General features: G+C 47.2%; 2 protein-coding genes across 3 annotated transcripts in view; both read left to right on the top strand.

Annotated features, from left to right (window-relative positions):
• The window catches only part of RHEB (Ras homolog, mTORC1 binding), a 39,438-nt gene extending 29,411 nt beyond the window's left edge, over positions 1–10,027 (top strand). The window contains exons 5-8 of one of the 2 annotated variants that reach the window (XM_082753232.1): positions 1,786–1,842; positions 1,943–1,990; positions 2,503–2,584; positions 9,500–10,027. In XM_082753232.1, the coding sequence (XP_082609358.1) occupies positions 1,786–1,842; positions 1,943–1,990; positions 2,503–2,584; positions 9,500–9,592 (280 nt within the window). In that variant the 3' untranslated portion in view covers positions 9,593–10,027. The remainder of the gene's footprint in view (positions 1–1,785; positions 1,843–1,942; positions 1,991–2,502; positions 2,585–9,499) is intronic. The other variant, XM_082753233.1, reaches the window with a different exon arrangement.
• Positions 10,028–16,131: 6,104 nt separating this feature from the next.
• CRYGN (crystallin gamma N) lies at positions 16,132–22,212 on the top strand (the record flags this gene model as incomplete). Its single annotated transcript, XM_082754360.1, has 3 exons — positions 16,132–16,440; positions 17,738–17,883; positions 22,027–22,212. Coding segments are annotated over 3 exons (591 nt in total), but the record flags the coding sequence as incomplete, so codon positions are not given.
• Positions 22,213–22,581: the final 369 nt, after the last annotated feature.

The following is a 22,581-nucleotide window of genomic DNA, read 5'->3' as shown; positions in this document are numbered from 1 at the left end:
CTTGAACTAGACTAGATAAGCAGAAGGACAGAATTGGGAAATGAAGAGCTGAGGGTGGGTTGGTCTGTAGGGTATTCAGTAGAATCATGCACTGGAACCACAGGTGAGGTCTTATCGCTGAGCTGTGCAGTGGCATGGCATTTTCCTAGCTATACTGACAGCAACATGCATAATAGTGGAAGGAAAAAAGTGATTGTATTAGATTTGTGACTCAGTTATCTTGTGGCTAGCATGCTAGATCTTTCCTGTTGCTTCAGATGAACTGAGAAACAGTCTTGTAGTCTGTATCAGATTTTTTTTTGTTCTTTCAGTTTGCAGGGTCATCTAATTTCATATGTAGTGATGCATCTGAACTGAACTTTCTCACAACCAAACTGTTTAAATCTTTCTTTTGAAGTAGTTAGAACATGAAAGCTCAAGACCAAAATTTCATTTCATTCCCTTTCAGCATAAGTTCTTTATAACCCTGAAGACCTTCCATTGATTCCACTTCTTTAATGTAGTCTGTACTATTTGAGTTACTAACAGCAAGTTGAACGAGTTGTGCCATGCTAAGTCACTATTTTTCTTTGCAAAGTGCTCATTTTCTCCATAGGATATACTAGAACTAATACCTAAACATAGAGGGTGAGTAGAACTCAACACTTCAAGAATTATTTCTGAAGTACCCCAAACTGAATCTTACTTGACATAAAATTCTTCTTAACTATGGTCGTGTTTATTGCTCCAGAAGTGGGAAGTTCTAGTGATTCAAATAGCTTGAATAGTGTCTTCAGGCACCAGTTCTTTTAGAACTTGGAGTTGGAAGTATGTTTGAGGGCTGCTCTGCTCTTAAGAGTTTCAGTTCTAATTAAAATGCAGCACAAGTCAAGGCATTGCTTGTAGCTAACAAGCTTGGAAGTTGGAGAAGTTTCAGTCGCTTTTTTTGTTGTGTAGCTGTGTGTCTGGCCTGTGAACCTGTGCCTCTCTCTTAAATCTGAATTGTGCACTTCATGTACCAGCATTTTTTCCATAATGTAATTAGAGGAGCGCAACATCTGCTCTTTAACCCTGTTTATAGCTTGTTCTCAAAAGTGCTAAATGTCAAATGCAGGGGATTTTCTTAGTGGGATTTTAGGCTTCTCAGCATTTCACAGTACTGTTCCTTATCTCCAGCCATGCAGACTTCATCTGTACGGTAGGGGAACTGACAAGTATCTGAATAACCACAGTTTCAATACCATCTTGCTGATCAGTTTACTTCCTTTCTGTAGAAGATTGGAATTCAGGCTTCTCTTGGCTTTCACGTAAATAAAACCAAAGAATTCTGTAGGAGCTAACTTCCTGTATGAACTAAAATGCTGTATTTTTTCATGGTGAATTACACTTAACCAAATAACTCTTCTTGTTGTTAACTTTTTCTTTGAAACTCTGCTTTAATTTGGCATGCTCATCCAGGCTTGTTGGACGCGAGTAGTTAAACTTCTTACTGCAGATACAAACCAGTTGGGGATATGGGGCTTTTAGCACTCGTATGTTAGACACATCAGGCCTGGGTAATGTGGTTTATTTCTGCACGTATCATAACTGGGGAGGCTGTAATGACAGGCATAGCCTAGTCTTTGTTGCTGCCTCTAGAACCATTTGGTCTGTTGTACACAAATCAGTGACACTTTTTCAGCATCTTTGTAGTTCTGCCACTATACACAGAGTAAGCATATCTACATATGCATTTAATTGCTTGTGTATTGGGTATTAAGGATAAACATTGGAGTGCATGTGTGACTTCATCCCTTTATTTTGCAGTTTTGAAGTGATAAAAGTTATCCATGGCAAGTTATTGGATATGGTGGGAAAAGTCCAGTAAGTAGTGACACTTTCATCTCATTTCACTGCAGGCATGTTACTAGTACTTTGTTCAGTATACTATAACTGTGCTGAAGTTCTGAACTTTCTTTCACAGAATACCCATTATGCTGGTTGGAAATAAAAAAGACCTGCATATGGAACGGTATGTGAACTCCAGTATGTGTGAAATGCAAGCCAGCAGCCGGCATTCCTGTGGTTGCAATAGGCTGGTTTTGTTCTTGGCTTTCCAGAACTAAAGTCAAAATGTAGGTTAAAACAAGGTACTGGCAAAGGATTCGTGTCCAGAATGTGAACTAGGAGCCAGGAGCTTTTGTTGTAATGTTGACTCTTGCTGTAAGGTTTCAAAGACAGTGGCTTTACCCTTCTATCAAAACAAGTAACAGAAGTGTGTTTTCCAACCATACAAGATCAGATGATGCTACAGATTAGGGAACAACTCAGGGCTTTGGGACAGCTGCTTTTCTCAGTCCCACAGTTCTACCTGGCCCAGTTGTGTGTTTGACAGCAGCCGGTATCAAGTGCTCAGAATCAGACTTCACAAAACATTCCTGTTATATCTGTATTTATGTGCTTCAGTACTGTTAAGGCTTTCCTGCAGTTTCAAATTCCAATTCTGCTGTGGATTATAAAAAGATATTTTTTCTCTTCTATCAGGGTGATCAGCTATGAAGAAGGGAAAGCTTTAGCAGAATCCTGGAATGCAGCTTTCTTGGAATCTTCTGCTAAAGAAAATCAGGTAACAGATTTAAGATCTATTTTGAATAGCAGCTTAATGGGATGTCTCCGAGTTTCACTTAATGCAGGAAGCTGAAGTATTTGCATGTATTGTACAGATACTTGTGTAGATTGTTGGAAACAAAATGGATGTCTGCATTCAGGTTTGGGTATACGATTCGTTTGGTGCATGAGGGTGAAATGAAGAACTGAAAGTTAAGCTTCACTGAACATAGCAGAACAGTTAGTGGCATACTAAGCCTTGCGTATCTGTGCGGTGGGTGGGTGGGACGTGCTGCAGTTACCTTAAATTAGGAACTCATTGCTATTGTGGAGGAATAAGTTGGTATAAGGGGATGAACCTCATGTTTTCAGGTCTAGGCAAGACTCAGTCCCTCTAATAAGGGTAATAATGGTTTCACAGGCCCATGTCTAACACTTTGATTTGTCTACAGCAGAGGCTGTCAGAATGATAGAATAGCAGTGAAGTTGCACAATCTGTCCAATGGAACCAGCATACGTTTATTCCTGCTGGTTTCCTATCACAAAAGTTTAATTATGTGTTAAATAACATCTTATTTTTTGTGCTGTAACTTACTTTAAAATGCCTTCCGAATCTCTTCGGGTTTTTGAATTTGTTCCTGTGGCTGTTAATAACACTTTGTCATTGATTTGACACCCTACATATTCAAGCTACAAGAACCTGCTGGTTTGGGCTTGAAGTAATGAAAAACTTCATTTTCATTTCAAGAGGGTTTTGTCTCTTTTTCATTTTTGTCTCAACAGCATTAAAATTTCTGCTTTTTGCAACTATGAACATACAATAGGGTCAAAAGGACGCTGTCAGGCTAGTTCTAAACAAATGAGTCCTTATGCAGAAGAAATGCTTACGTTGTCTCATTTTTAACTTAGCGTATCACATCCTTGGCCTCCTTGATAACATCAGCAGAATCAAAAGGGCAATCCTACAGCTAGAACAGCACCTGTTTAAGCAGCCTTTCTTTCCTTCTCTGTGTTCCCAGAAGCAAAACAAACAGCTCTTGTCTGATAATTTGTAGAACTACTGACAACAGACGCTTGTGTAAAATTGGATTTTCCCTGAAAGAAAGTCCAGATTTTTTTTCTCCAGATACAGAATATTTGGAATTAGGAACTTTTGTTTCTGGCTAAGATTTGCACTAACCTTGTCAAATCTGGGTATGATGAAAGCATGGAATTTCTCAATATCCTCTCTACTGCTGGAGAGCTTCAAACGCATACCCACAGAAACTACAGAAGAAGAATAAATCAGTTAAAAGAATTCCTTTTTTTAAAAAAAAAACTTTATATCTGGAGTAGGCAAAACTATTCTCTGTACTTTTCTTTTTTGGCATATGTTCACAATCTGTAACAGTGCAGTAGTGTATATTTTACAGAATGTCTTTTCAATAACTTTCTGCAGTTTGTGTTGTCTTGGTTTAAAAAAATTGTCTTGGTTTAAAAAAAAAAACAAAGCTGGGTATATTTATGCAAAGAAGCTACGAGCTTTATATGATGCTTGGCATGCCTTGCATATTAAACTGCTGCACTAACAAAGTCCCATTGACTGCCGTGTATTTGTGACTGTCTTAGTCCAAGAGTCCTGCCCCGAGTTATGCAGCTCGCTGAAATTCGTATAGCAAACTCGTAGGCTTCAGGGAAATCAGAGTGGCAATTGTCAGATACTCAAACTTGTTCCGTACAAATCCCAAGGAGAGTCAGAAGTTTTGTTATTTCTAGATGTCAAAATCGTTCTTACCAGGTTGTTCTGTCAGCGTGATCCATCAGGGCACAGATCACTGGGTAGTGCAGGTCATTAAAATTGCAGCTGCTGTCCCTTTTGGAGTTCAAAAGCAGGTTTTCGGGAACAGGTGCTTGAATACAATTCCTCCTTGCTGTGGAAAAGGAAACACGGTGGTAAGGTCGTGCCTCTTGTGCAGTACACCTGGTAAATTGGGCTGACTTCAGAAGTTAGGGAGATAATTTGTCACTTTTTGTGCCCACAACGTGTGGCTGATTTTAGGCTATCTCATTTGCTTCCTTTGGGGGTTTGGGATGTACAGAAGACTGAAGCAGCCCAGAACTGGGGCAGCTGTCCTGGTCTTCCTGCAAACAGCTGCTGAGGAATGCTTGTTGCTGATTGTGCTTTGAAAGCAAAGTATAAAGTCTACAGTGGTGAGGTTCTGGGGGAAAAGGAGACACCAGGCAGGTAGCAAAATGGGACACTGTCTTCTCCTATGAATTATACCACAGACACTTCTGAACTCATGTGTTTTCCCCCCCAAAATCCTAATTTAGCAAGATCAAACCATCTCGTACGTGGGCTTCTATCAAGGGAGAATGTCTCTTCCTACTCTGAATCCATCTCTGGTTTGGGGCGAGGCAGGGGAGGCAAAAGGCTTATTTTGAATGTAGTAACAAGGTTTATTGTCGTGCTTTAGTGCTGAATGTTCACCTTAAGTCAACATCACTTGGCAGCAACTTGTTCTTGGAGGTTCATCCAGATCTTTTTGTGTCCTGCCTTGGTACAGCAAACATAACTTGCCTGTGAAGATGAAGTCTAAACTCCTTCCAAAACTGCGTCAGATTGTTTTTACTTTCCAGAAAGCTAATTTGATGCGTAAAGGGATGAACTGGACTTCAGAACTTCAGCAAGAGAGCTCAGGGACCCTGTTAATTCTCTCTGAAATCTATCCACGTATATTTGGTGGATGTGAGCAGAGTGACAACCTCTATCTGCTGTGCTGGCTGCAGTTGGTTTGGTACGTGGTGTCCTTTACAGCAGTGAGGAGAGCAGGCCTCCTTGCTGCAGAGAGACCGGAGGCTGCTTCAGGTTTGGCCAACACGGTCTGTCCTTTACAACAGCTCTGTTTGGAAGGAACTGCTGAAACCAGAGAAGGTGTTCCACATTGCAAGTTCTGATAGCAGAGGCTCTTCGCCCCCTAAAGGGGGGTGGGAGAGCATTGACTCATCTCTCTTCCTCTGCGTTCACCCATAAAATCCTGTCTGGAGCATCTGTGGGAGTTCTAGGAGCGTATCCATACTGTGTTAGGCAATTAAAATAGTTGTGCAGATGAACAGAATCCAACTGTACCTGTTCTGCCAGGAGTTGCCAAAAGATACCGCATCCATGAAACAGTGTGGCTTTGAATAAATGGAAAGCAGAGACAAAGATCTGAGCTGGTGTGAAAATAAATGGTGGTGGTTGGTGAGAGTTCCCCAGGTCAAATCTATTTTAGGCTCTGTATCACCTCCTTGAGACTCTAGTGGCCTGGTAAGGCTTTCAGAGGAGTCTGTGTGTATCAGCAACACTTCAGTCATCTGGGGAAATCCCTAGCCTTTGAGAAGGCAATTCTGGGACTCGATGGAAAAGATGACTTTCAAATTACTGCTACTGGCTAGAAAATATTAACCAGATTAAGTAAATGCTTCCTACAAAGCAGGAATTTTGGATTTTTTTAGTGCAAGCACACTATAAAACAACACACCTCCAAGGGTTTGAGGGCATCAGCTATCGTTTAAGGAACATGAGGCTTGTGGATCGTGTCTTCTTGGGCTGTGGGCTGGAAGCCAGCATCAGGTATTAAATCTCTTTTCTGGCCCCTAAATGTGCTTGTTGCATTTTCTCAAGCTGCTCAGTAAGCACTGGGTATGTTGAACTGCGTTGTATCTGCTGGGCTAACTTAGGAGCTTCGACCCTAAAAAGTGGAATTCCCTACTTCGTTCCTCCTAAGTCATAGTGTAGTACTTCTTAATCCCAGTACAATAAATGGCAATGCTCTGAAATACAACCAGAATCCAAATTGGTCCTTAAACCCAGCTGAAGCTGGAAGCCAACTTTTACTGGAAGAACTTAGGGAGTAACAAGCATCCAAGTGTGTCCATCCAGTTGCCTAAAATTCATTAGGTGGACTTACTTGAGAAAGGGGAAAGAAGTAGCAAAAATTAAGAGCAAAAGCTCTCTTAAAAATGAACTGCTTGGACACTACTCTTCAAAAAGAAGTAATTTTATCTTCACCAAGCTCAGAAGCTGCAGTGCTGGGTGTATGCTTCAGAGAGATGTGGGATCGCAGCCTCCCCACGCCCCTCGGGGATCTGGAACGCTCACTTGGGAGGGTGTTTGGGCTGGCAAAGGACTCAGGAGGAAAACAAATCTTCCTCACCTGACTATTGTTCCAGTTCCTTTGCCCAGTTCTGTGCCAAGAACAACTAGGAGCACGAGCAGTGGAGAATTTCCTCTTTAAAATAATAGAACGGGTGCGTATCTGAAAAACACAGCCCAACAAAGGCCGAGCTGACGGTGGCAGCTGTGGGCTGGGTTTTGGTGCTTGGACCTTCCTGCGCTGGCTCCTGGCAGCACGTTCCTGACTTGGGCAGCAAGAATTCACCTCCTGGGCTGTCCGCTCCTTCCATACCACGGGACACACCTGCAGAAGCGGTTGAGCAGTGAGCAAGTGTCTCTTGCACAGGCCAAGGTGCTAAGCTCCCTAGGCAGCGTGCGTTGCCCAGGCTGACACCGCTCTGCTTCCTCCAGGGAGGAAGCCAGATGGCTTTCTGTAGGCTGGATGTGCCCCGCGCTCTGTAATTGGACCATATGGAGGCAGATGCATATGAAGCCTGGCTGCATTCTTCATTCCTTGTTACAAAACAGTTTCCTGCATTGTTTGAAAAGCTCCTTCTAAAATCCTGCAGTGTGTTTGGGCTGAATTGCAAGGCGCTGTGGGTTAACTGGAGGACGGTGATTAAACCTGCTCAGTGAATGTGCATTTTCTGGGAAATGAATTAACAAACCCAGTGAACTCCTACATCTCAGTGCCTCCAACAGCACGGCTTCGACAAAGAATGTGCAGGGATATAAAGAACTTGTGCATTAAAATGAAAGCATTGAAAATGTCAGCTGTAAGTAACGACATCAGTACGGTGTATTTGTAAATCAGTACAGCACCTATTGTGGACTAAGGGAATCTGTTCAGTACTGGAACCAGTTTGATAGCAACTGGAGTCCTGTCCTTGGCTTTCCTAGAGTCTGATTTGCCCAGGAAATGCGTTGTGCTGGGGTGGACTAATGAGCCACTTGTGCTAGGTTCTGTTTGGATTGCAGAGAAACCTCATTATAGGGAGGAATAATCTATCTCCAGCTGATCAGGTATTTTAAATAGTTCCAGAGATGATACTGTGCACAACTGGTATTAATCTGGGAAACTGTAAAATTCGGTCTAATCTCATTAAGAATGCTTCAAGATTGTTTGGAGCCAGTTTAGTCAATGGGTTTAATTTGGAAATGATCCAGTTAAGAATTATATCCTGTGGAGGCAGAAAAACATCTGTCAGGCCAAAACACATGGTCGTAAATCACAGGGTGCTCTTCTGCATGCTGATTAAAAACAAACAAACACGCTTGAAACTTCAAGTGGCATGTATGGGATGGTCAGGAACCAATTCCAAACTGGAGATGTGTGCTGAAGTCCTGATCATACAGTGAATCTTCAGCTTGGAAATACCATAGTGAAGGAAAGGACTTCAGCAGCATGTTTGACTGCTGCATGGATTTCTTCTTAAAACTACTTACAGGCAGTCTCAGGGGGGTGTTGGCTGTTGTAGTTTTAGTTCCTGTTTTTTCTGCCAGAGGCTTACATACAGTTTTGAAAGCCTTAAAACCGAGTGCATCCCGGAAAGACCAGATTTATGGTGTGAGGTATTTATTGCAGTGCTTGTGATGTTGTCCCAGGCACCTTTCTATACCCATCTTTCAGTATTTTTTGTTTATTTGTTTTGCTTTAAAGATACCTATACTTACGCAAATTCTTCCATAGAACCTCCTGAATCACTCAGGCACTCTGGCATCCTTTCTTAGTCTCTCTGACTCCATTAAACATATTTTCATTCTGGCTTTCCATGCAAAGATTTTTAACTGGTACTCTCTAGCATCCGTGTGACAGGGGAGGTGTTGCCCTTCGGAGCCCATGCACACAGTTTCATTACCTGAGAAGAGCAGAGCCTTTTTCACCAGCCTGTGTGCTAAATGTGGATGGAGGAGACTCAGCACAGGCCAGACCAAGGGGAGTTGTTAACAGAAGGTGACTCCTACTCCAAGAGTATTTGCTGTCTTCCCTCTGAAGGGGAGCGGAGGGATGGATGGTGCCTGTGTGCTTCAGAGTCTGCGGAGAGACTGCATAGTCCTTTGTTCCATATGGTGTAAACTGGGGTGTTTGTGTGAGCCCGATCGTGTTAGCAATACTTATCTTATAGTCCCAGCTCTTTAAAATATAAAAACCCCTTTTGTACTAAGAAAGACTTCCTTGAAGAACAGTGGTTAATATTAAACAGTGGCTAGTTTGGCTTGCGTTTCCCTTTGTGGCCTTGCACCATGTCAAATACCATTGTTAACTATAGATGAGAGCATCACGGGGATGTGGAGGGACTTGGCTCTTCTCACAGATGAAGAATATTAAAGTAACCCTCACACTGGGGTGTGCAAAGTCAGTGCATTGAGCTGAAAAATCTGCCTTGTTCTGTAGTTACTCAGAATCTTAAAGTTTACGTGGGGGAAATGAATTGGTTTGTTCTCTGGAGAAGCAAAGCATCAAAATCTTCAATGCTGTTGGTCATTCAGAGCAAATTTATTATATAAATACTTAACTTTAAGTCTGCTCTATGTCTTATTAGCTTGCCGTTGAGTATGGCTCAGTTTAAGCTTTTTCTCTCTGCAGTGATAGAGAAAATAGTTGAGGATTGTTGTGGAGAAGGGTTTTACATTGTTCTTCCAAAAGTGCATGTTCAAAATTGAAATGACCCTGTTTTCCCTCTGATTTGGGAATGTGCATTTATCTGTTGGTATAGCCAGTGAAACCACCAAGATTTTTGTTTCAGTGTCTGGTAGTTTCCTCTTACCTACTAATCTTGTTCTCTCTCTTTGCAGACTGCCGTTGATGTTTTTAAGAGGATAATTTTGGAGGCAGAAAAAATCGATGGGGCAGCTTCACAAGGGAAGTCTTCATGCTCAGTAATGTAATTCCACTGCAAAATCTGAAAACACTGGGAATACATTCTACCTGAAGAAGCAAAACTGCCCATTATCTTTAAGGATAAACTATGCTTCTTTTTTTTTTTTTTTTTAATTTTATTTTTATTTTTTTTCTTCTGTTAACCTGAAAGATAAACAGTTGGTTTGGAGCCTTTCCCTTCAGATTATGTTAAACTCTGACTCCTGTGCAAATGGCTTCACTTCCATTTTCAAATTTTAAGCAATCATATTTTCAATTTATATATTGTATTTCTTAATATTATGACCAAGAATTTTACTGGCATTAATTTTTCAGTGTAGTTTGTTGGTTAGAATAATCATCAAAATTGATGCATATTGTTACACTACTATTAACTAGGCTTGGATATCAGTGTTTCTTTGTGTTAAATGTATACTTGTAAATAAAATAGCTGCAAACCTTAATGTTCTGTTCATAATTTTTTGTTAGTTGCCCCATGTCAGCTTGCTTTTATGAGAAATGTTCACCTACTGGCCTTAAGAGGAAGTGTGGGATCCTTGGAACCAATGGATTGACTCTTGCTTAGGCAATCCCAACCATTTTTTTTTGCTACTAGAACTCCAGGGTGGCCAAATAGCTCAGCTGTATTTTGTGCCCGTTGATGGAAAGGAGATGCAAGGGGACACCTTGGTCTGATGTGGAAGGGAAGACTTGGATTTATGGCAGCCAGCCCACGCTGTTTTTTTTTTCCTTTGTGTAACTGTAAGAGCTGTGGAGGAAAGGGCACGCAGCTTCCCAAGGAACAGGCCAGTACACACCTGCACTGCAGACTGCTCCCGTCGCCTTGTAACTAGGAGCACTTTCAGGATGGAGTGGATTTATCCAGGTTACCCGTGTAGACTTGCTAAGGAAACAAAAATGTCACTTAAAATAAATTGCACGTCTTGAACAAATTGATGTGAGTTGTTTATCGTGCATTTCTCTACTTGTGCATCCAGAGAGGTGGGTGGTCTCCTGGCACCTGGCCTTTCACTCTGCCAGTCCCACTGCAGCTCTGGACTGCTTCGCCTAACCACTTGTGAGCTTTTGCTGGGCTTTTGGACTCGGGGCTTGACAAGCCTTAAAACCTTAAGTCTGGAAACAAACGAATTCAACTATGTATTTAAAAAATGTGCAGTTGACCTACTTTGTATAGAAGAAGATGCTGATTTAAGGGAATGTTTTATTAAAGGAAGTGTTTTCTCATGCATTTGTGTCCATTGAAAACTTTTGATTCCTGGCAGGAATAAAATGGAAGGGAAACTTGCAAGGTTTTTGCAACCCGAAGTAGCTTTTGCATTTCGTTCTGTTTTAAATGATGCAAATGGAGAAAGTCTCATCTCTTTCTTGTACAGTGGTTACCTATTGAGTAAATTGTCTGAACTCCACGTATGAGATTAACTGGCTTCCTGGACAAAAAGGTTTCTGAAAGCTCATTTCTGTTACCTAAGTTCTCATACCCTTACAGAAGTTGAACTTGTACTGTACATGGTAGACCACAGCAGTTCAGCACCATCAGTGTGCTCATTCGGGGACAACAACACATGCTTTCATTTCAGAACCAGGCTGATATGGGGCTGTGCAGCAGGTTTCCTTCACAAGAAGCCAAAACCAAGGTAGTTTGGCTGGTAATGAAGTTGTAGAGCATTCAGAAAATGGTTTTCAGTGGAGCTCAGGGTCAACATGCGTCTGTTTCCTATCATCCTTCATTGCCTGATCCTGAAACGATTTCTTGCCCAGCCAGTGTCTTTGGCATTGCATTCAGGACACGGTATCAGGGGAGTTACAAATTCCCTTGATTATTGATATGTGGCTTGAAATAGGCAATTTTGGTAACTGACTTGCCCCATATGTTGGCATCAAAAGGTGGAAGTTGGAGTACCAGACACCTCAAGCATTCCGTATACTAATTAAAAAATAATAATAATAATGCCTACGTGCGCTCATAATCTCTGAAGCCTGAAAAGTTGCTGCATTAAAGCCTTAGCAGCCAGCACGCTTAAAGCCTTGCAGGGTGTGGATGAGGAAATGTGCAACTTGATGGTCTTGAGATAACAAAGGCCCTACTTTCAGTGGTGAAGCTTTTCAGGGGAGACCAAATGCAGAGGCAGGTTCTCTGGATTATTTGCAAAGAGAACTTCCAAGAAGTCATTTTACCTAAGAGCTGAAAAAAAATGCATCTAACATAGATTGTTTTCTTTGTCCTATGGCTGGCTCATGCGGTAAGCCACCTGCTGAGGACTGTCATAAATGGTGCACGGGTTAAAAGGTAAATCACGAAGGCAATGACAAGTTCTCTGGCCTGGGCTAGAAGAAGATTGGTGCACACTTAATGGGGCCCAGCCTTATTCTTCTGGGATGGTCACTGGCAAGGGTGGATGTGCAAAGATCCTTTTCCTGGGGAGGAAATGAGAAAATTTTAACTTCCATAAGTCAAGTGCTGAATAAAAACTGGAAGTGGAAAGGGTGGTCTTATGCCATCACCCTACTGCGTGCTTTCACCTTTTTTAAAAGAAATGTGCTGCCTTAGACCTTTGTTGGTACAGAAGTTGTGCTGCTGCCCCGTGCCGGTGTTACGGGCACTGATCCACCCAGGCTTGCTGGGCTTAGGTCGCTAATTAGCGCCGCTGTGCTGCGGCCTCCTGAGAAGGGGAAATCAACAGGATCTAATTAGTCCTTATGTAATCAGTACGGCTCATCTTCGGAGCATGCTGCTAAGGCTGGCTAATCTTCACAACCTCGTCTAATAAGGTCAAAATGACTCCCCCTTGGCAGCTGGGGGCCCTGCGGCAGATGTCCTTCACGCACTGGCACGGAGGAGCCGTGGCTGAGCTGGGCCTGGTGCTCGGTGTCCTCGGAGGCCCAGCTGCTTCTGCTGTGTCCTGTTCCCTTGTGAAACAAAATGGAAACTGAAGGGATTTCACCAAAAACCTGGGACTTTCTGATATCTTCCAAAATGAGATCTAAGGCCCAGCTTGGTCCACTCGGTTTTGTGGCCCTGCTTGCTGAGATGTGCGGTGAGCTGAACTAATACTGATCCCTGGGCAGACTTTTACTTACAATAAGTCCTTGCTTATTTTTTCAATATCCATCTCTAAAATACAGCTAAAAAATACGTGGCTTAATCCGACCAGCAGGTGCCCACTGTGAGGCACGGGGCTGTTTTTCACAGTGGGATGCTGGCCAGGTCTGAGCCATGATCCTGCTGCAGAGTTTGCGCAGGCATTAGGAGGTTTTTTGGAGCCTGTACTTCTATGTGGTGACACGGGGTGTGGCATGGACACGTAGTAGGTCACCAGGAGCAACCTGGGCTGGTGGGAAGTGTCCTTGCCCATGGCAGGGGGGTGGAACGAGATGGTCTTTAAGGTCTCTTCCAACCCAAACCATTCCGTGAGTCTGTGTCATGGGAGAGGCACCCTTGTGGAGATGTTGCTGAGGTTACATCTTGGTGCATCTGCAATGAAAAACGCATGTAGGTGGCTGTGTAGCGGGTGAAGCCCTATCTAATCAGCTAGAAGTACCTCTTATTGAGGTACGTGGTGACATCTGTGAGTTGTTAAGCTTTTGAAAGCAGTCAGATGCAGAAATGTACAGGGCCTGGTCTTACACTGCTTTGCAGATACCCAAAGCTCTTCCAGAAGCCGGAGCGGGGCCCTGTCAGAGGGTGCGAGGCAGCTTCTTGGCTGTTGCTCACCTAATTGCTGTCTGCGTGGAGTCACACTGCCCGTATGAGGTGCCTCTGAGCACGGCCTAACGCTAATCCTGTGCCCATAAACATTCCTGTTGGCGTTTGCTGGGTCACCCCTAAAGTTTTGCCTGCAGGAGTCACACCCCGCTCTCTTGAGGACATTTCTTTGTCAGGGGAGGAGCCAGGTTGGCTTCTCCCCCCTTTACCTCAGGTATTCCAGCAGGATCTTCTCAGCGCCACGTAACGCAGCAGATCTTCGTGGGCCCGTCGCTGTCTGCTGAGCAGCAGGGAAAAATCCCCACAAAAAGCCCATAAAACACCCTGTCAGAGCAATGTGGTGTGTCATGGCTGTGTTTGGGGCACTGCCCGGCCTGGGCTCGTTTCTGCCGTGCTCACGGCCTGGTCCTGAGGTGGGACATGGGGATGAGAGAGGGACTGCCGGAGAGATGGTCCTGGGTGGTTGTGTGGGGGCTGGTAGCACGGCCATGTCTACTTCTGTGGTAAAACAACGCTCCTTGGGCAAAATTTCTGCTCAGGCCCCAGCCAGGTGGGGTCAGAGAAGATGTCCGTCAGCCTGGTGTCCTGTCATGCCAACGGCATTGGCCTGGAGGGGACAATGAGAAGACAATGTCCCCAAGTCCACAGCCAGCCACCAGTCAAAGGGGCTTCAGCATCAGGGAAGGGGCTCTGTGATAGCCACGGGCTCTGTGATAGCCACAAGGGATTTTTCTTTGAGTTTCTTGGTGAGCTTTTGTGAGTAGCTGGCACCAGCAGTGTCCCATGGCACCAAGCCCTTCCCTCCCGTGTCCCCAGCAGAGCCATGGGGGCTCCTGGGACACTTGGGGACAGGCTGGCTGGGCACTGTTTTACCACAGAAGTATTCTTTTTTCCCCATTTTTTTCATATATATATATATATATATTTATAGCTCCTTATTTTTTCATATCTTTAATGTGCTTTCTCGAAGAAATAGGAAAAAAAGCAGTCGCGCCCTCTTTCCGTCTCCTTAAATAGCTTCCCAACCTGCTGGGCAGCTTCTAACAAACTTAACAGCTGGGCTGGAGCCTCGGGACATCCAGTCCCTGCAGATTTAATTACAGCTCGCACCTTAGGAGACACGGGGAAAATCCCACCATGAGGCAGGGCCAGGGGAAACCCAGCTTCACGGTTAGTTTGCTTTCGTGGTTATTTTGGGGGCCGGTCAGCAGTCAGCATTTTAGGTCTTCCTCTCCACTCACCGGAGAGCTGATGGAAACAGCTGCAACCATTTTGATAAGGGCACAGTTTGGTGGGGTTTGTTTCTTTGTTAATTAGCCATTTCTTCATTATTTCTTGGGCATGGAAATGTGAGCAGCTTTCCTGCCCCCTTTCCTGTGGCAGCGAGGCAGGTTTGCTTGGGCTGGCCGAAGGATGCATGTGGAGGGGTGGGAGCAACCCGCCAGGAAGGGAGTTTTGGGGACAGATTCGAAGCATCCACCCCGTGGGGTTTGTGGGCTGGGGCTTTCCCTGGCTTTTTGTCCTCAGAAGTCAGTTAATGGATGTTTTTGTCCCTCGGGCCCAGCCCCTGCCCCAGCAGGGCCACCCAGAGCAGGGTGCCCAGGCCCACGGCCAGGCGGCTTTTGGAGCTCTCCAAGGAGGAGACCCCACAGCCTCTGGGCTGCCTGGGCCAGGGCTCTGAGGTGGTGTTTGAGGTGCCAGATGTAGAACACCTATGGTGACAAAGCCATAATTGCAGTTCTTTGGGAAATATTAATTTATGGTCAATGGTATTGCTTAAAAATCCCTCTAATCCTGCCTTATATATGCCTTTTGAAAGGTGAAACACTCATAAAAACAATGATCGTGAGGAACACGAGTGAGCTTGTGAGCCCAGCTGCTGTATTTCGGAGGAGACGAGGTCCATGGTGTTCAGAGATGCCATTTAACGGGGCTGGAAGGTCGACCAAGAAACCATTTCTCTGACGGATGGAGCACAACGTGCTGCTGGCGAGGAGTCTTCCAAGGACATCTGCCACACATCAGTAGTGGGGGAATGCTCTGGGAAAAAGCAGCAGCCGTCTGGTAAAGAAACAGCCATGCTTCGAGTGGCTTCACTCTCCTTATTTTCTTGTTGTCTGCTCTGTATAAGAATAAAATAAAAAAGAAAGAAATCCTTCAAAAAGGAGCAGTAAATGCACACCGCTAATTGACCGAAGCCCTGCCAAGCAAATCTTTTGTTAAATTGTCTGCCCAAAATCAAAACCCCGCGCTCAGCAGGCCCCGGTACCTCCAGTTCTGCCTACTAAGCACGGCCGCGCAAAGCCCCGGCTCCTGCCGCTTTGTCCCAAAGCCCTCGCGACAGCAGCCCTGGCTGCCCCCGCTGCTATATAGCGGGGTGGCCGACGGCTCCGTGGTTTTGGTTTTTGGCTTCCCCTTTTTATGGTCTTGGAGAGCAGCCAGCAGAAAATGTCTCAGTACTCAGGAAAAGTGAGTAAAACCCAACCGCTCGGCCCTCGCCCGGGTTTCTGTGGGGTGAAGGTAGGGACTGGGATGACGTCCCCCATGGCACGGGTTTGGTAGAAGGGATGGGGAGGGTGCAGGGAAAGGAGCCGCGTTTGAGAGCGGAGCTTCCTGTTTAAACATTCCTGCTGGAAATATGTGGGGGAGCGAGAAGTGCCGTGCACGCGGGATGCGCTGCCTTCCCAGAAAAACAAACACAGCTTGTATTAAAAAAAAAAAAAAAAAAAAAAAAAAAAAAAAAAAAAAGCCGGGGATGGTTGCGTGCATGCTCCTCTTGGGAAGTGGATAAAAAACAAACCGACCCCGAAATGATGCGTCTGTGAGAGGCTCCTGTCGGCTTGACATCGGGGCCTGGCTGTGCCCTGCTCCTCACCACCGTGCCCTTCTCCTTCCCCACCCCAGATCACTTTCTACGAAGGGAAATGCTTCACGGGCAGGAGGCTGGACGTCTGCGGGACCTGCTGCAGCTTCCAGGACCGAGGGTTCCTCAACCGGGTCAACTCCATCTGCGTCCAGAGCGGGGCTTGGGTCTGCTTCGCCCACCCCAACCTCCGCGGGCAGCAGTACGTGCTGGAGCACGGCGAGTACCCCCACTTCCATCACTGGAACAGCCGCGGCGACCGCCTGGGCTCCTGCCGGCCCGTGGGGATGGTGAGTGGCCACCCACGGCTTGGCCGAGAGCTTACGTGGCGTGGATGAAGCCTTGGAGGGGATGGAGATGCCACAGGGCACCAAATGCAGTGGCCTCAATAGGAATGGAGATACTCCTGAGGTTTGCAGATGAGGTGGGGACGTCCTGATGGCACCGTGCGCCTTCTTCACCTGGGTTGCTGCGGGATGCTCAAGGTGGGGGCTCAGTAATGGGGCAAACGGGGGCCCAGAAGCTCAGCCCCAGGGGTTTCCCAAGCTGGACCCATGGGGCAGCTGCTCCAGGTGGATTTTATCTGAATTCTCTGCTATTGAAAAAAAAAAAATCTCAATAATTCCAGGCTACCACCGATTTTTTCCCCCAAAGAGAGAGCCCTCCCCTCAGGAAGCTTTTAAAAGCACCACCTGGAGGAAGGCATAATTGGAAAGATAGAAAAGCAGCCAAGAGAAGTGAAGCTGGGTTCCTTCTCCCTTTCTGATTCTCCCAGCCCTCGGGACCCCCAGGGCAACCACCCAGCCCACCTGGGCCTGGAGGGGTTTCTTGTGGGCCACTTTATGGGCACCTCCTTCCCAAAGCACCCCAGGGCATGGCTCGCCGCTCCTGCTGCTGGTCCCTACACGAAGGGATCCTTCCCGGGGCCCAGAGCCAGAGCAGGGGGTGCTCCTCCCCTCCTGGCCCCCTCTTTTCCCCCGCTGGATGTCCGTGAGCGCTTTCAGCAGCGCGGATTCCCGGAGGAATGTTTGCTCGGGCGCCGTATCCGCTCGCCTGCTGTGGGGTTTGGCACCGCAGCCCGGCCATTCCGTGCCTCGGCGTGGTTTATAGGAAGCACACGTTTAGGTATTCCCTGAATTCGGCTTCAGAAAGCCCTTTCAGCTCGCTCTGCCCCCCCTGAACCTAGGCAGCGAGCTCTCCCCGGAGGATTTCACCTCATTTCACCCCCACAGGCTCACGTAGCGATGCCGCTGTGAAGGTTTCCCTTCCTGTTCCCTGTTTCACTTCTCTTCTTCAAGAAAGGCACAGCGGAACCACAGATTCCTAATTAATTAGCTGGGGGAAACATTATGACATTTTTTTTTTTTGGGGGGGGGGTATTCACAGGGAAGAGGTGGGCTGCGGCTGCAGCTCGATGTGGCCAGGAGGTGGCACGAGGTTATGGCACGAGTTTTTTTTTCCCCCTGTTTCCACCCCAAAACACCCTCCCCTCTTTATCTCGCAGGAGCTGGGGGAACAACAAACCGTGGGCTGATTGGGTTTGGGTTTGGTTTGTTTTTTGGCTGACTCCACTCCCTCTGCCCCCAGCACGGCGAGCACTACAGAATGGAAATATTCGAGGGGAGCCGGTTCAGCGGCCGCAGCCTGGAGCTGACTGAGGACTGCGCCTCGCTGCAGGGGCAGGGCTGGGACAAGCCCTTCGTCAACGCCATCAAGGTGTACGGCGACGGCGCGTGAGTACCCACGGGGTCCCTTCCCACGTGCCCTACAGGGCCAGCATCAGGGCGAGGGATGCGGCTGCAAAGGAGCCAGCGGGGGAAAACCTGTTGGTGCTGGAGGAGTGTGGGGGAGCCTGAAAGTGCCAGTCAAGGTTTAAAGATGAAATTTGGCGACTCTAATAGTGATTTTGGCGACTCCAATATTGAGTGTGGAATGCGAGCTGCTGCAAAGGGCATGATTTTTGCAGGGTGAAAGGCTACAAGAGCTCTGGGATACCTTGAAGGTGCATGAAACTTCAAACTCGATCTTTTCTTTTCTTTTCTTTTCTTTTCTTTTCTTTTCTTTTCTTTTCTTTTCTTTTCTTTTCTTTTCTTTTCTTTTCTTTTCTTTTCTTTTCTTTTCTTTTCTTTTCTTTTCTTTTCTTCTTCTCTTCTCTTCTCTTCTCTTCTCTTCTCTTCTCTTCTCTTCTCTTCTCTTCTCTTCTCTTCTCTTCTCTTCTCTTCTCTTCTCTTCTCTTCTCTTCTCTTCTCTTCTCTTCTCTTCTCTTCTCTTCTCTTCTCTTCTCTTCTCTTCTCTTCTCTTCTCTTTTCTCTTTTCTTTTTCTCTTTTCCCTTCCCTTCCCTTCCCTTCCCTTCCCTTCCCTTCCCTTCCCTTCCCTTCCCTTCCCTTCCCTTCCCTTCCCTTCCCTTCCCTTCCCTTCCCTTCCCTTCCCTTCCCTTCCCTTCCCTTCCCTTCCCTTCCCTTTTTCTTTCTCTCTCTCTTTATCTCTCTTTCTCTCTTTCTATCTCTATCTCTCTTTCTCCCTCCCTCCCTCCCTCCCTTATTTCTTGAGCTCACTGGGAACTCTGTTAGCCCTGAGCATTTGAAGAAAAAGTCATTTGAGCAGTGGGGGAGAACCAGCACCATAAAGCCAAGAGAGAGCCCACGAGTGTGCTAAGTGTTGTAGGACCACTCATTTACCACGTCTCTTTCGGATGGACCACATAAACCCAGATGTCCCCAGACGTGCTGCAGCTCTGCCTGGTGCTGGCAAAGTCCTGCTTTGGCCATTTGGAGAGCAGAGGAGATGCAGTCACGGGAAACGAGGCGAATTTCAGCTGCAGGTTCTTTCCAGCTCATCCCCAGACCACAAGCAGGTCTGTATCACCCTGCGCATCCAGGAACAACATAAAGCAGGGCTCCTCTGAGCTCCCAGCAGTGCCCAAACCTCACTCCAATGTTTTTTCCCTCCTCGTTGCATGACGTTGGTTGGATGCAGAAATATTTTCTTCCCCTCCAAAGCCCGTGGATGGTGCCACGTGCCATGAAAATGCTGCTTGCTGCTCTCACGGGGGTGGCCATGCCTGTGGGAAGTGATGATGGAGAGGATGGAGAGGCAGGAACGGAGAAGCACCCGCCTTCAGCATTGTGTGGGACTGAGGGTGCTGGCACCTTCCCTGCTTTCCCTTTGGGGCTGGGGACACGGGAACAGAAACGGTGCTGGTGCAGCTTTTGGGGTGATGCTGGGAACGAGAGATCTTCTCTGGGGCACTCGGAGATGTTGCTGCCTCCGTGGGAGCTTGGCAGTTTGATGGCAAGCGGCCTCGCGCTTCCCACCTGCAGGGGATGGCTTGGAAATCACAGCTTTAAAAAGCTGAATTTGTTTTACGGTCTGGGAGAGAACGCCTAAAAAAAAGGGCTTTTCTGAACGCTAGCGACATAACCTGGAGAAACCAAACCAAACTTTTATTCTGCCCGAATCCCACACGGGGAAGGATGGAGCCTCACTACTCAATCAGAGCTGAACCTGCGGCACCCACCGGGCTCTGACACCCAACCCATCGGCCGGCCTCAGAGCAAGCAAAGGAAGAGATTTCAGGAAGAGCTGGGTCAGCAAACCGCAGGTTTTTGGTTTCCTCCTGAGGCCGAGAGGCTGAAATTCCCAGGTTTGTGGTCTATGTGTGGGTACAGCGAGCGAGAAACAGCCCTTCCGAGCAGGCAACCCCAAGCCATGGGCTGCAGTGTAAACACCTCGTGGACTTCATCGCAGCTGAGTGTTCCTGGTGCTAATTACCGAGGCCCTTCAGACAGGACAGGGTGATTTTTAGTAGCCACGATGATTTTGGGGTGAAGCAGTGAGTTTCCACCAACGCCTGTGTCTTTTCCTCTGCCCCCATCACCCCTGCTCTTCTCGGTGTCCCTCCCCGGCCACGAGCAGCCAGGTCTCCTGCAGCCAAGGCCCTGCTGGATTTTCAGCACGAGCAGCTGGGTTTGGCTGATGGGGATCCACATGAGGTTCATTCCAGCGTCCTCTGGGTTTATGTCCTAATGAAACACAGCACGGAGATGCTGGGGGTTGTGTGCTCTGTGCCTGGATCCGCTCGGCCCTGCTGGGCTCCAGGACGGGATCGTCTCCTTTCTGGGCTGACCGACTCCATTGCTTTGGTTGCTGATGTTCTGGGAGAACGTAAATTTTAGGGAATAGAGGAAGAGCTAAGTACAAGTCCTCACTCATCACCTTGCACTGCCAATACGCTTCAATCCCATCCTTCTGTTTCGCTGCCTTTCCCTAAGCAGGGGGCTCCCCAAACCGCTGGGCTCTCACCAGAGCAGGTCGTGCTCTCCGCTTCCATCTGCCCCAGGGCCTGCTCAGCTGCTCCACTGACCCCGTGGACACGTGAACCATGGGCCTGGAGAGAAACACGGAGGTTCTGGGGCTACGATGGGCTGCTCTAGCCCTACGTTGTTCCCTGGGGTCCCTCCGTTGCTGAATGGGATGGGGTAGAAGAGGAAGAAAGCCAGGCGTGCCTTATGAATAAGGCAGGGGTGTGTTCAGAGGAGAACGAGGATGGTGTGAATTGTTCTTAATTAAGCTGAAGAGCTGAACACCTTCTCTGAAGGGTCAGATACTGAGGGTGCACGTGGCCTCAGGGCACCCTGCCAGTATGCAAGCAGTGGGCAGCCTTCAAGGAAAGCCTGAGGACGACTTCGCAGTTCTGCTTCAGATAGAAACTGGCCTCAAAAAGTGCCAAAAAATGAACTTGGTTGTTTGTAGGGAACGCTCAGGAGCCAGCTGTCTCGGCTGGGCACATTTTGGTGATGCAGGACCACCGGGACCGCATGGGTGGGTGCCCTCCAGAAGTGCAAAATAAATCCAGACGTGTCCTGGAGTCTGTGGGGTGGCTCAACCAAATGCTCTAAGCTTTTCCTTTTTTTTTTTTTTTTTTTTTTTTTTGATTATGCTCATGGATGGCTGGTTTTATAAACAACATTTTTTTTCCTAAGGGCTGCAGCTTTCAGCTCTGGGTCAGACTGATCCGAGCTCAGCAGCTGTTGTCTGACCCTGGAGGCTCAGCAGTCACTGGCCCGTGCAGGACTTAAAGGAGTTTTCTCCCTGGAAATCCCACATGCAGTAGGTCCTAACCAAGATGTCACAGCTGAATGTCTGGCAAGAGATCGACCACAAAAACCAAATGATTTGGAAGATTAACCTGCTCCCTGTTAGGAAACGTCAGAGAGAATTCCTAGGAAAAAGAGAAATGATTGAGCGTGGCTAGAGACATGGTTCCCATCACAGCTAGAGAGGCAGCTCAAGGAGGTAGGATTTATTTCCAGTGCAGCAGGAAGGATATTTCTCCTTACAGTCCCAAATTTGTTTACCCAGGGGTTGAGGGGCCTTTTGGGGTGCACCCCAGGAATTTTTTCTTGTCCTGCTTTTAGGAATTCTTCAGACTTGCCTTGCTTCTGGTCCCTGAAGTTTGGTTTTATGATTTAAAATTTTAATTTATTAGATTTTGGGGGGGACTGGTGTCCTTCTTTAGCGCTGAATGCTGTGAATTTGTTTCTGTCGTGTCTGGTGAAGATCAGATTTGTCACATCTCACTCTGCTCCTGCAAAAACATGCAATTCCTACAGCAATGAGATGGGGGAAGGCTCTGCCTCCAGGCTTTGTTGCTGCTGTAACCCAAACCAACTTCTGCCCAAGCTGGCCACGGGGTGACTGCCAGGCTGTGCTGGAAACTCTTCTGGGGGCTTTCTGTGTGCTGAATGGGGCTGGGGCTGCGGGGCCTGGTGGTTTGCAGCACGGAAGCCCCTAAATGCAGCTGCTCAACGCGTGGCCAAGCCCAGCTTGCACAGTGGGGTTGTAGGGCCGCAGGTAACCGTCCCGTTCTGCTCAGGTGGGTGCTGTACGAGGAGCCCAACTATCGAGGCCGCATGTACGTGGTGGAGCGGGGCGAGTTCAGCAGCTTCAGAGTGTGGCAGGCGTGCAGCTCAAGCGTCCAGTCCGTCAGGAGAGTCGTCAACTACGTCTAGCTGAGCTCTCACCCCGCCACTGAGACCGGGCATCGCCCCCTTCCTGCCATCTGGGCCGAGGAATAAATCGTTCAACATCAGCTTTTGGCTCTAAGCACATTTTTTTTCCATCAATTGTATGAGTTCAGGAGGGAATGGGCTTGCAACCTTTCTAAGCTTGAGTTACGCACTGGGATTTCATTCTCCATGGTGCAGAGATCTATAGGGAGGACACGGGGTGATGGCACAGATCTCCTTCCAGAAGTGGTGGTGGCAAGGAGACCTGGAGAAACCTCAAAACACACTCCCAGTGTGGTTCTGCTCTGAGCTGTGCTTGTTCTGTCCCATCCAGGGCCACCACGCGCTGGACCCAGCCGGCTCCTGATGCCTGGAGGGGGTCAGGGTGCTGCACACACGCGCTGTGATCCGTCAGAGGGGTG

The sequence above is a fragment of the Aythya marila genome (assembly GCF_965140915.1).
Source record: "Aythya marila genome assembly, chromosome: 2".
Taxonomy (NCBI): domain Eukaryota; kingdom Metazoa; phylum Chordata; class Aves; order Anseriformes; family Anatidae; genus Aythya; species Aythya marila.
The sequence above is the reverse complement of the archived record's forward strand: the minus strand, read 5'-3'. Positions and strand labels throughout refer to the sequence as shown.